At 37.5% G+C, this 12154-nt stretch overlaps 1 protein-coding gene across 1 annotated transcript in view; it reads left to right on the plus strand.

Moving 5' to 3' along the window:
• Positions 1–12154, plus strand: part of Znf407 (zinc finger protein 407) — a 368981-nt gene that overhangs the window by 134493 nt on the left and 222334 nt on the right. The window contains 1 exon segment of the mRNA XM_048363049.1: positions 322–396. Coding sequence (XP_048219006.1) covers positions 322–396 — 75 coding nt within the window.

A 12154-nucleotide genomic window follows, 5' to 3' on the forward strand; every position in this document is an offset into this window, starting at 1 on the left:
GTATGTGATGGGCCCGTGGGTAGTCTCTGAGGTGCCGCCTTATGCTTCCTGCCAGTGGACAGCGGAGATGATGACTAAAGGCCTGCTGTCATTGTTCTGGTCTTAAAGTCACTCAGCTAGAAAGGGAACTGGTCAGTTTAGGTGTTAGTTGTTTTTCAAGCAGTTCGTTCCACTGAAGCTGTATGTGCCTTTCTAATGTGCATTTTTAGGTGGTCTTTGTATGTACACGTATAAATTCTATTCTTAACTTCTTTACAGTTTTCTTGCAGACAGTTATGGTTTATAATCATTTTCTTTTGTTTTTCTTTTTCTTTTTTTAAGGGTTGCTTTTGTAATGAAGAAGCACTTAAATACTCATCTGCTAGGCAAACATGGAGTTGGCACCCCAAAAGAAAGGTAATTCCCACGCCTTCATTTTCTTAAGTAATGCAATTTTTATTTAGGTTTTATTTAGGTTTTATTAGGACAGAATTCTTAAGTCAGTTCATCATGTTTTGCATTTGTGATGTTCTTGATGAATATTAGGTTTTCTGTCATTTTTCTGGAAAAAAATCTAATGCTATATTTCAGTTAAAAAAAGTTCCAGTCAAGAAGTGTTGGGAAACTATTGGGTTACTTTGACACAACCTTGAAATGGCAGAAGAATTAAATCAGAGGGAACTGACCTCTGCAAACAAATTGCTGTGTGCTGTTAAACTAAGCTTTGTCTATTTTTCCTTATTTTGTTATTACCTAGTTTTAATATAGCATTTGTGGATTATTACTGCAGAGTTAAACATTGCTGATGTTAAAAAAGATACATCTTGTGTCATCCCCCAAATAATACTACAGTTGCCATGTCATGAAAAATAACACTACAATTATTATGTCATCAACTGCCAGGTTTTCTTTTTCTTGCTACGGTATCATAATTAGCTTCCGCACATATACTTAATTATATTAGGTGAGCAGAAATGTAGCAGTGTCAGCTACCAGGTGAGCATGGCCACTTCTGAAAATGTAAGTCTTTAAAATGTGCATTTTACTCAGAACTAGTGCAAACACTGTCAGCTTCTCAAAATAGAAGGTAGGTTTTCATCTTCTTGAAATCTTCTATACTCTTCTTTGTAATGATATGTTTAATTGTAGCTAGAATGTATCTGTGAGCATGTATGTTATAAACGCAGTATTTTTTTTCCATTGTTATTATAAAGGTGATATACAGAGGGTTTACAGTCAGGTAATTAGTACATTTCCTCTTAGACAATGTCACTCCTTCCCTCCCTTTCTCTCAGTTTTTTTCCTCCCATCCCCACCAACAAGTTGTATAGTTGATTTTTTTTAACATAGTGTCTAGTTAGTAGTGCTACTGCTGAACACATTATTCTTAAAATTATAGAAATTCAATACTGTTAAAATAATGTACTTGTAAAGTAACCTTTTTATACCCATTTAAGGTATTTGTGAAAATGATTTATATTTACTATGTTTGCATTGCTTTCATATGCATTGTCTCATTCTATATAACCCTGTTAAGTCTTGAATGATTACTCTAGTTTTATAGATCGTAATAGTGGGAACTATAATTCCAGAATGAATTTTAAGGAAAACAATGTAGGTAAGATCATTAGTATAAAGAAAACAGTTACTTGTTGTACCTTAAATATTATACATTTTAAACCCAAATATATAGTTTTGCTTTTTACTTAGGAATTAAAAAGTGTAGTATTTATGTTCTTAATATCTAGATCAAACCTCCATATAGTTTATCTCCATATATTTATCTTTAAACACCTTAAAAACAGTAGCTATCTTCTGTATATTATAACTTGAGCTGTAAAAACCACAGATTTACTGCTTGACTTTTTTTCCTAATTTATCTTAGCCACTTGCTTGTGTTTTGTTTCCATTCCTTTTCTTTTTATTTATTTATTATTTTTTTGTACCATACCATTCTTTGGTCTTGGAATCAGCCCCTGGGTGCTATCCCAGAGATTCTTCTTTTCAAAGCAAGCACTGTAATGATTGAGCTACAGCACCACTTTTGAGTCTTTCTGAGTAGTTTATTGGAGATGTGAGTCTCAGTCTTTCTTGCCTATGCTGGCTTTGAACTATGATCCTCAGATCTTAGCCTCCTGAGTATCTAGGAGTACAAGCATGAACTGTTAGTGCCCAGCCAGTTCCATATTCGTAAAGAGAAACTTATAAAAAGAAACTAGAGAAAATGTGCCATTACTGTGGCAAAATGCCTGAAGCAATTAACTTAAATAGAGGAAAGGTTATCTCCTTTCTCCATTCGGAGGTTTTAGTTGTTGCTTGGTCTTATTACTTTAGACATATGGTAGCACAATACATATTTATGGTGGAGAGATCTGCTCATTCACTTTGTGGCCAAGAAAGAAAGAGGACAGTAAAGCGTGAGGTCCCAATCTCTTCCTCAAGAGCACAATCCCGGTGATCTAAATGCCTCCCACTGGACTCTGCTTCTTAATGGCTCCTCTTGTCTCAGTAGTGCCACAGGCTACTGACCAAGCCTTTTAACACCAAGCCTTTCTGCCACAGACCGTTGGCAGAAAGATTGAATGGCTTTCTCTCCTCTGGGATATGCTACACTTTCTCAGGCATTGACTTGAGTTTTGTCCTACAATGAGGAAATTGTTCTCAGATGGGAAAGAACATTTGTCCACTGAATTATTACCTTTAAGTATTTGAAGTGACAGTACTCACCGTGGAATTGCTTTTTCTATTACACAGTCTTTGTTTCAGACATTTTCATCATATCTGTGCCTGTGGTATCCTTTTTACATAGAAATGCTGAATGAGAACTGTGGTTTTCCAGTATGCTTCTGTGGAGAGGAGACTCCATTGAAGTGCTGTAGTCTAGCACCAGAAATGCCAAAGCCACCTTTCCTTCCTTTTCAGTGGTTTTAGAAAGCATGGAAGCTATCAGCATGTCGAACTCTTAGTTTGCAAGGTATAACTGTTCTCAGAATTAAGTTAAATGATTTTGTTACCTATTTGAAACATTAATGCCTTGACTATAATTTTGCAAGCTTGCTGTATTTTAATTTCTCCAGGACAGTATAATCAGTTTATTTTTTGTGTTTTGAATTTGATTCTCCTCTCTAATGTACTGCATATTACAGTAAATGGTAATAGAAGTTAAGTAAATAGGCTGTGACAATTAAATTAATAATGCATTTTGTTTGCAAGTGTTTAAGCTTTGTGCTTTGACTGATATATGCAAAAATGATAATTTATTAAAAATTTCATGTACTTGTATAATAAAGTTTGATGAATCAATAAATTTTCAAGCCTATCATTAGAAAAAGAAAACTAGTTCCCAATTTTTTTGAGATTGTGTAAACACTTGGAATTATAGCTTCTTTAAGAACATACTTTTCCCCTAAACTTGAATTAACTTTCTTGGTGATTATATAACATAGAAATACTGTACTACAGTATTCCTCAGGCCTTTTATGCCTCAATACAAACAAATGAGCACCGCCTTATCCGGTTCACATTCCAGTTAATACACTCCAGTTAATTTGCAGGTTCTCTCTGCAATAGTCCTTATTTTATTTATTTGTTTTGTTTTTGTTGCCAGTCCTGGGGCGTGGACTCAGGGCCTGAGCGCTGTCCCTGGCTTCTTTTTGCTCAAGGCTAGCACTGTAACTCTTGAGCCACAGCACCACTTCCGGCTTTTTTCTATCTATGTGGTGCTGAGGAATTGAACCAGGGCTTCATGTATATGAAGTGAGCACTTTGCCACTAGGCCATATTTCCAGCCCAAATATTCCTTATTTTAAAAGAGTAATTTTGTTATGTGAGTTAGAATATATATATGATATATATTAATACACACACATATTAGAATTTGCCCAAAGTGATCTAGAAAGCAGGCTTTTGCGCACATATCACAATTAGAATGGCCGTAGCAGGAGTATCTTCTGTCAATCCCAGGGCATGTCAATGTATGGTGTGTATGCTCTGTAAATAGCAGGCAAATGGTTTGCTAACAGTTTCCCATCTGATGCTTTGCTATTTGGTTTGTGCAAGGGGCTTGGGGCAGGCAGAGCAGATACTATCTGGAAATATTTCCTTTTACTTACTTTCCTTTTTATTATTCTTTTGACACAGTGTTAGGGTTTGAATTAAGGGTCTAGCTGTTGACCTTTAGCTATTTTGCTCAAAGCTAGTCCTCTTCCCACTTGAACCATTTTTCTACATCTGGCCTTTTGGTGTTTAATTGGAGTTAAGAGTTTCATGGGCTTTCATTCACAGTTTGGCTTTTAATTGTGATCCTCAGATGTCAGCCTCCTGAGTAGCTAAGATTATGTGTATGGGCCGCTGGGGTCTGTCATTATCTGTTCATAGATCATGCCTAAATTAAGCATTAAATAATTTCATAACCAGAGAAAATGTGCTTGTGTTTTATTGGGGTATCCAGATTTAGTTGAGGTGGCTGCTCTGAGAGTAGCCACTCTCTGCGAATCGTTGTGAATACAGGTTCTGGGCTCTGTTAGGGCAGAGTGCGAGTTCCCTTTGGTTCCGGTCCAGTTTTGTCCTCGGCTCTCAGGTATAGGTGACCCAGGTTTTCCCAGGAGTCATGGATCCTGTTGTGTGAGGGAGAGAGCAGTGGCCCGGGCGGCTCTGTCTTCCCTGCAGATGCTGGTCCAGGATGGGACAAGGGCTGGGGGCCCCGCATGCAGTCACCTTTGGTTTGTTTTTCAGGGCTAGATAGAAACCTCTCACTCTTTTCCAAAACATGAAAGCGTTACCCAAAGCTAAACCTTTCCCGGAGGGCAAAGGCCGGCAGCACCAACGTGTCTCCGTGGTTCGCACACCTGTGCCATGGCTTGAGATGTACAGTTGCCAATCTAAGGCAAAAAGAATGGATTTTATGGAGACATCAGTGACATCATTTAGCGATCAATTTTTTTTTTCTTTTAGAGGAGATTCTGGTATAGGATTTGTTTTTTTCAGATTACAGTTTTACTTTATTATCCATTTTAAAGATACAATTTGCTTCTGACTAACTTGCACTCATGCATGTAGTTTCTCTTATTAAAAAGAATACTTTTCCTCCATATTTACTCCAAAGTACATTTCTGTAAAATAGACATGTCACTGAAGTGGGTGGCTTTCTCATGGGTTTGTTGCAACATTTCACTTCATATCATATGTCCCTCTAAGGACCATTCCCGAATGCTCTTCATAAAATGCCTTGGACACTTGTATTCAATGACTTCAGGCTTTCCCCATCACCCACTACTTATTGAGTTCATCTTATTTCTTCTTTCCATTCATGGTTTGCAATCAGTTTTCTTTTCCTTTTCCTTCCCATGAGAGCTAATTTAGGAAAAGTAAGTCCTTCTGGATTCCTGTGCGCTTTAAAAAATATTTACACAAGAAATACTTCTGTTGGGCAAAGCAGAGGAAAAACATGTCAATCCTTTCCATCTTCATTTATTTATTTTAATAAGTGGGAGGTTGTTATGTTTTAATAACTTACTACTGTTTTTGCATTAGTTATAGACTCCTGTTCTTCTGTCTCCTTCCACATCTTCATCTGTGGGCAATTAAATATAAATAATATCCTGTGATTATATGACAGGATTTTGTTGTATAAAAGAAGTACTTGATAGAGATACTACTTCAAGATAATCACTTCTCTGTGGAAAGATAGTTAGGAGTTACATCATTTCATGCAAGGCCAAGGTTATTATTTTAGGAAATGTCTTTCTGTACTTCACCAGATTTAATTAACAATTTATTCACTTTCATATGGAGATAAATATTCATTATGCACCACCGTTATCTTCCAAGATTTGGAAAGTCTTTATAAAATGCATTGATCATTTATATGTTCTTTAGGTGCTCTGTGGATACAGTTGTGTTAAAGTGAGAGGTTCCTTGGTTGTTCTGTGAATATCACCCTCCTGATTTCTGCTTTATAATTTTTCCAAGTGGAGATGCACAAAAGTATGTTGCTGTGGGGCAGAATCTGGAGATTCCAGGACTCACCTCAGACACAGTGAAGGGCCATCCTTCTTGCTCATGTCTTCCCTGGCTGCCTTAGCTCCTGTAGGGAGCCCAGGTTGGTCATGGCCCGGGGTCCTCTTGGTCTGGTGTCTCAAGTGTTGGGGTTTTAAGTGTTTGCTTTGTGCTGACTTTGTTCCCTTCTTGGCCAGCAGGTTTTATTGTATATTTCTTGATAATGGTCATTCTAACTAGGGTGAGGTAGACTCTCAATGTTGTTGTTTTGTTTTTTTTTTTGGCCAGTCCTGGGCCTTGGACTCAGGGCCTGAGCACTGTCCCTGGCTTCTTCCCGCTCAAGGCTAGCACTCTGCCACTTGAGCCACAGCGCCGCTTCTGGCCGTTTTCTGTATATGTGGTGCTGGGGAATCGAACCTAGGGCATCGTGTATCCGAGGCAGGCACTCTTGCCACTAGGCTATATCCCCAGCCCCTCAATGTTGTTTTGATTTGCATTTCTATTATGGCCAGAGATATTAACATTTCTTCTTGTATCTATTGACCATTCTTCTTCTTTCGAGAAGTATCTCTTTAATCCTTTAGCACCTTTCTTAATTGAATTGTTTCTTTCAGGGCTTAATTTTGAGGGTTTTGATTTATGGAGCTTTAAGTATATTTTAGATAAGAGGCCCTTGTCTAATGTATAGGTAGCAAAATCTTATCCCATTCTGTGAACTTTCTATTTATCTTGCTAGTTATGTCCTTTGATATGCAGAAACTCTTCAGTGTGATATGATCCTGTTTATCCAATCTTTCTTTGATTTGTTGTGATTTGGATCTTAAGAAGTTTTGAATTGTGTCTAGCGGCTCTCATTTTTCACCTACGTTTTCCTGTAATATTTTCATGGTGTCTGGCCTTTGATCCATTTGGAATTGATTTTGTTGCAGGGTGATATATAAGGATCTAGATCCAGCTTTTTGCTTGTGGTATACATAGCCAATTCTGCTACCAACATTAGTTGAAGGAGGTTGTCTTTCTTCCATCTTGTGTTTTGGCTCCCTTATTGAACACTAGGTGGCTAAAGGTTTGTGGGTTCATTTCTGGGTCTTCTATTGTGTTCCATTGTTCCTCAGGTCTATTCTTGTGCTGGTTCCAAGCTGTTCCTGTTTTTTTTTTTTTTTTTTTTTTTTGGTTGTTGTTTTGTTTTTTGTTTGTTTGCTATCAACCTCTGTTTTAATTGGTCTTAGTTTTTGAGCTCATGGAGGTGGCAACAAAAGGAAGACCACACACATATAATGGAGAAGTGAATGTTTCCAGACACAAGGCTCTGATGGTAGTAAAATATGCACTTCACTTCCAGAGGGTATATGGGATAGGTATTTGGAGACACTTTAGAATGTCATTATTAAGGGCCGTGTGGTCCTGGAATAGCTCCATGGGAGCACTGTGGGCCTCTTGGGAGTGAAGGGGGTGTTCATGGGAGCACTCTGGGCCTCTTAGGAGTGAGGGGGGTGTTCATGGGAGCACTGTGGGCCTCTTGGGAGTGAAGAGGGTGTTCATGGGAACACTCTGGGCCTCTTGGGAGTGAAGGGGGTGTTCATGGGAGCACTGTGGGCCTCTTGGGAGCAAGGGGGAAGGTCTTCATGCCTGGTAGTGTGGGTAAGGAAGGCTTAGACAGAGTGGTCTAAGGGAAGTAGTAACATGTCAGAGGTCAATGCACTGCCTTAGGAAATGGCAATCAATGGGAGGATCTCATTGAGCCATGGTTTCATAGAATGTGAGGATGAGATCAGGATACTGCTTGAAGTCAGCTTGAAGGAACCTTGGCTGCTGTGCTCTGAGCTTTTTCTCTGTGCATGCCTGGCAGCCAGCCCAGTTGACAAATCTTCTGGAGCTGTAACTCTTGCTAGTGCAGGGGAGGACTCTGTGGAGAGACAGAGGCAGGTGGATTGGGTCTGCCCAGGGAAGGCCTTGGAGCCTCCCTGCTTTCCTTGGGCTTCTTTCTGGCCTCCTCTCTCCTGCCTACTTATCCTATTAGTGTGCTCTGACTTGCAATGCAGATCTCACTTGTAAATAGAAACTATTAAAAGTTATTCATGCTTTTGTCAGACAAATTATTTTCTATTTTCCCTCTTTTCCTTTTGTTCTTCCTGTTTGCCAACATTTCATTCTCCTAATTAACAATCCAAATAATGTTTTTTTTTTAAATTCTAGTTTCTCTTCAATGAATCCCTTTTTTGTTTATTCTGTCTTTTATTCATATTCTTATCACATTCTTTAATTCACATTTTTGTCATTCTGATGGAACATTTGAAAATAAAGGTAATCTGTCTCATTCATATATACATACCTATATACATGTGCACACACACTTATATATGAGTATGCAGATTTTATGTTACATATACATATATACACATGTGTTTGTGTATATATATAAAATCTGCATAGTTTTATATTACAAATTCTTTACTACTTCCCATTTTCTAGAAGGGGCCACCAACTCTCATAATACTGTATGCATCATAATTGGTATCTCGTGTTACTTCAGTGAGTTATTAGGTCAGAGATATATGGTTTAATACTCTGATAGTCTTTACTAAAATGACATCTATTTCATTATACTGGTTCTTCATGCTAATGTAGAAATAAGGTAAAATTGAATTATAGTGGTATTGAGTTATGTCTTTACTAGTATCAACTTTTCAGTTGCTTTTACCTGTAATATTACATTGTGATTTAACAAAAGAAATTTTAGGGTATTTTCCCCTGCAACTTTGTGGTCCAGTAGGGCACTTAGATTTGAGATCTAAGCAAATCAGGTCTTTAAAATTTTTTTTTAACAATATAGATCTTGTCCCCTCACTGGCATCTAGAATTTTATTTTTGACATTCTTTTCCATTTTTTTTTTTTTTTTACTTAAATTGCTTTTAGAAAATGGTGGCTTATACATCTGGACCGTGACTAAAATACGCCTGAAGCTCTTATCTTTAATTCCCAGTCAGTGCCAGAAATAAAGGGAACAAAGGCCTATATGTTCACTGCAGCTTTCAATTATGCCTAATTACTGACTTTGATACAGTTTCATTATGCAGTACTGACTTTTTGTGAGGCGTTCTTTATATTCATCATTTCTTAGTAGTTGCTTATATGAGTCTGAGTTAAAATTTTTCTGAGGAATTTTTAGGAAGCAGACCTTTTGGAACTCCTTTTTGCTAAATTCCATCAAAGTAATTTAACCATCTATTTCACCAATGAGAAATAAGATATTTTTCTTTCATTATGTGTCAGTGCTATGGTAGAAATAAATACCTATGTAGATACTTCCTAAGGCATCCTTAGACCACTTGTATGGTCTCATGGGAGTGGAGAACAAATGTTTCTTCACTTAAACTGTGGAATTTCCTCACATGTAGACTCAATATAAAATAGACTGTGGTCAAATGTTTCATATGAGATAGCCTTGTCATGTGGTCATCCTTAAGTTGTACAAAGTATATGTCTTTTATTTCACCTGATCCTTTCCTTCCTTTCAGAAGAATCCTGGAATTGTTTGATACTTACTAAGACAGTATCACTTCCTCAGGTTATTACATGTGAGATCAACATTTAACTGGTTTAAAATAGCCAAGCATTGTTAAATTTTGAATCAGTATAAGTTTATATGGAACGATTTCTAACTTATAATATTGATGTAAGGATATACTTTTCAGGAAAATTTCCATTTCCATTTGAATTCAATAATGTTCTTTTCTTGTTTTAGAGATCCAGTCTCAGTAGTAAGCAGTATATAGGAGGAGCTCATGGCAAGGGACTGGGGAAGGTATCTCCTCACTATTATACATACAGAAAGACATTGTTTCCTGTCTTTCAGGTTGGGGGCAGTATGCATATTCTTTTTAGTGATTAGAGTTTGTCTCACTCTGTAAAGCTTTCCCTAGATTTCTGTCCTAAACGATCACTTGTTACAGTTTAGAAGGCTTTAATACTACTTAGTACATTCTGTTTTGTTTCCTTTAAAGAATGTTTTGTGTCCAAACTAAATGGCTCCTTTTAACAGTGAGATATTTCTTTCTCAAGATTGACTTGTACTTAGTCTGATTTATGATTTGCAGTCATTATATGCAAAAACATACTATTGAATAAGAAAACTTTTACGTTCTTCCAGATTTTCTTTGAAGTTTATTAAAATGATAACTTTTATTGTCATGGTCCATATTAGTATTCAGAGTGCTCTTTTTTTGTTTTATATTTACAATTATGTAATACCACTGCAATTTATTTTTGGTGTTGAGGTCATGGCAGACCTATTTCTGATAACAGTAATTTAAAATTAACAAAAATATTTTAAAAACTTATACCTTTGTCTTCTTCATATATACTGTTAATATGGTACCAAGATTTTGAACACAAGGAAATCTCTTTCTCTCTTTCTCTTTTTCTCTCCCTGCCTCCCTCCCTCCCTCCCTCCCTCCCTCCCTCCCTCCCTCCCTCCCTCCCTCCCTCCCTCCCCAGTCCTGGAGCTTGAACTCAGGGGTGTGGGCTCTGTCCCTGAATTATTCACCTCAAGGCTAGTGCTCTACCACTTGAGCCACAACCCCACTTCTGGGCTTTTTTGTGTATCTGGTACTGAGGAGTCGAATCCAGGGATTCATGTATGCTAGGTGGAGCACTCTACCACCAAGCCACATCCCAGCCCCATGAGGAAATTTTTTAGTGAGAGGATTTAACCAAGTACTTTTTTAAAAACTAAAATTTGTATGACAAATTCGTATGGACATGTTTCTAAGTTTCCATGTATTTGAAAGATAGGCAGTCTTTTTTGTTTCTGTTAGTAGTGTAGGTATAGGACCTGGAACACACAGTTTTCCACATTGTTCCTCAGTCCAGTAGTTGTTATTTATTTTATTTTATTTTTTTGCTTTTGAGGTAGGCCCTGCTAACTGCTCCTGGGCTGACCTCAGTCTTGCCATCCTCCTGTCTCTGCCTCCCGAGTAACTGGGATGGCTACATACTGTTTTCATTCTCAAATTAATTTTATTTTTATTTTCAATAGCTTTTAGTTTGCCAGTGAGACACTAAAAGAAAAAAAATATCCCCCTGAAACAAAACACGCCACCTTACCTGTACCATAGCCTTGAACTGTGTGTACACGCAGAGGTGCTCCGAGTGGAACACTTTGTCACACCCATCTCACTGAAGCTAGGAGGAGTTCCTTCAGGTGAGAAAAATGCCTTTTGTAGATAGGAAGTCTTCCTTGTGCCATTGGCTGCCACACACCCCAGCCACATGACGCCAGTGCTTGAGTGACAACACAGTTTTAGTTGCTAGAGAAACTCATCCCATACTGAGCATGTTCAGGGGCCCCTGTCAGAACTAGTTGTTACAGGGGAGGCGACCCCATTTGCAAGCCCCAACTATTTCTATTTCTTTTGGGTCTTTTTAAAAAAAATATATGTGATACCTTCAAAGAAGGGACTAAACAGTATAATCAAAACATATCAACTATTGGATTTGATGATGATGATAATAAAGAAAAAACTTAAAAAATATAAGAATGTAATTGGTCATTCTTTGCAAGGAATGGAAGCTTGGGATAAATTAAAATCTGGATTGTAGAGGTGATCATTATCTTATTGGTTGGACAAATAAATATGAAGTAGGGCCATAAAGGCATGATAGTAGCCAAAGATTTGTTTTTAACCCAACTCTGTGCCTTGAGTCAAGGCTTTAATTTCCTCCTTTCAAATGGTCTACTGTTTGCTGTGTAACTTCAGACAGTTTTTATCCAGTCCTCTAGATAGTATAAAATATTCCAATTCAACGAGAACTAAATGTTGAAACTGATTCTTACTGTGTAATACTGTTAGAGGAACACATCTAACTTTGAACAAAAGTTTAATTTTCCAGGAAAGCATCAGGTTTTGCTGCCACAGTTTACCTGAAATAGTGGTGACTTTCACTATTGAAAGGGCTTGAATGATTATTCGGGTTATTTTTTTTTTAATTTTTCTCACAATGTGGTTCCTTTACTCTTTTTTTTTTAAAGTTTTTATTGTAAAACTGATGTACAGAGAGGTTACAGTTTCATACGTTAGGCATTGGATACATTTCTTGTACTGTTTGTTACCTTGTCCCTCATACCCCCCTCCCTCCTCCCCCTTTCCCCCCCTGAGGTGTTCAGTTCATTTATAC

Source organism: Perognathus longimembris, chromosome 15, assembly GCF_023159225.1.
Source record: "Perognathus longimembris pacificus isolate PPM17 chromosome 15, ASM2315922v1, whole genome shotgun sequence".
Classification (NCBI taxonomy): domain Eukaryota; kingdom Metazoa; phylum Chordata; class Mammalia; order Rodentia; family Heteromyidae; genus Perognathus; species Perognathus longimembris.